At 44.2% G+C, this 1,543-nt stretch overlaps 1 protein-coding gene across 1 annotated transcript in view; it reads right to left on the minus strand.

Moving 5' to 3' along the window:
* The window catches only part of clasp1a (cytoplasmic linker associated protein 1a), a gene marked incomplete at its 3' end in the record, with an annotated part of 66,179 nt that overhangs the window by 2,070 nt on the left and 62,566 nt on the right, over positions 1–1,543 (minus strand). Inside the window, 2 exon segments of the mRNA XM_014026072.1 lie at positions 468–658; positions 899–955. Coding sequence (XP_013881526.1) covers positions 468–658; positions 899–955 — 248 coding nt within the window.

Below are 1,543 nucleotides of genomic sequence, written 5' to 3' on the forward strand. Positions count from 1 at the left end.
TTAGTTTAGCCCCTGTTTTTTATTTTAGTCCTTCTTAGAAATACAAGCTTGTGTGTGTTTTTGTGTGTGCATGTGTGTGTGTGTGTGTTGACAACATTAACATAACATATTATAACATGATGTGTGACACAAAAATCTGAATTATGGAGCTGAAAGTGAAAGTAGTCAAACTGAATTTTTAATAAACCAAAATACAGTTTCAAAACAAATTAATTCAGATACAAAACTTTAAATTCAGTTTCAGTTTAGTGATATTTTCAAAACAATGCATTCAGTTTTAAATTCTGCACATTCAGRTTCAATCTGAGCAAATTCAATTCCTGCTGGCACAAGATTTGTCCCATAAAAATGTGTCATTTTATAAATGACAACAGGAAACAACATCATTTTAATCAGTGTGTTGTGTTTGTGCTCATTAGTTAATAAAGTTTGAATATTTGAAATAAATGTGAAGCGTGTTTTCGTACGTCTTTGTCGCACAGCGTCTCCAGGAGAAGCAGCAGGATGGTTTTGAAGTGCTCGTCCCACACCGCCGCGTTGTCCTCCCGGGTGATCTTCAGCAGCTCCACCAGGGCGCCCTTACGCTCCTCGGAGCGCTCGTTGTGATTGGACAGCTCCTTCAGGACGTCGGCCACCAGGTCCGAGTGGTCCGGACCGACTGTCGGGGGTCAGACGGAACCGTTTACTCATCAGGATATCACTAAATAAAAGTTGTTTCTACAGTCAGTTCATAAAACCAGACTTTTCTAAAATCAACTTCAACTGTAGTTAAAGGAAAGGGTTAAATTTAAGATGCTAAAATCTGGAGCTGAAAGTTTAACTCCAGCTGTTAGTGAAGATGAAGGAGGAGGAAGAGGAGGAGACACAAACAGGTGAACACAGCAGGCGGCATCTTTACCAGGAGCAAAGCCTTTCAGTGGAGCCATCTTGTTTTCACCGCTTTCCTGCCGTCGGGCTGCAGAGGAGGAGGAGGAGGAGGAGGAGGAGGAGGAGGAGGAGGAGGAGGAGGAGGAGGAGGAGGAGGAGGAGGAGGAGGAGGAGGAGGAGAAGGAGGAGGAGGAGGAGGGGATGAAGGTGGAGGATGGAGGGCGGGGCCACAGGGTGAGGAGAGCAGAATGTGATGACAACAAACATGAGGTGAAGTTCTGTAAAAATCCACAGAGCTACTGGAACCACTTAAACAAATGAAACCAGGTCACGTCACATGACTGTGGGCGGAGTCAAATGATTACATCATTTAAAACCTTTCATCTTCTTTAGACCAACGCTCAGACCGTTTAACCACATTTATGACAATATTTTCATGTGTGAGCACTAATATTTACAGCAAAATAAAAATATGAATGCCACCCTCGACTACTCTGACCCTCAGACTGTGGACCCCCAGCAGAACCTTTGACCCACCTTCAGTTCTACTCACAGTCTCTGAACTCTTGTGGACCCTCAGTCTCTGAACTCTTGTGGACCCTCAGTCTCTGAACTCTTGTGGACCCTCAGTCTCTGAACTCTTGTGGACCCTCAGTCTCTGAACTCTTGTGGACCC

This window comes from Austrofundulus limnaeus, unplaced genomic scaffold, assembly GCF_001266775.1.
Source record: "Austrofundulus limnaeus strain Quisiro unplaced genomic scaffold, Austrofundulus_limnaeus-1.0 Scaffold523, whole genome shotgun sequence".
Classification (NCBI taxonomy): Eukaryota; Metazoa; Chordata; class Actinopteri; order Cyprinodontiformes; family Rivulidae; genus Austrofundulus; species Austrofundulus limnaeus.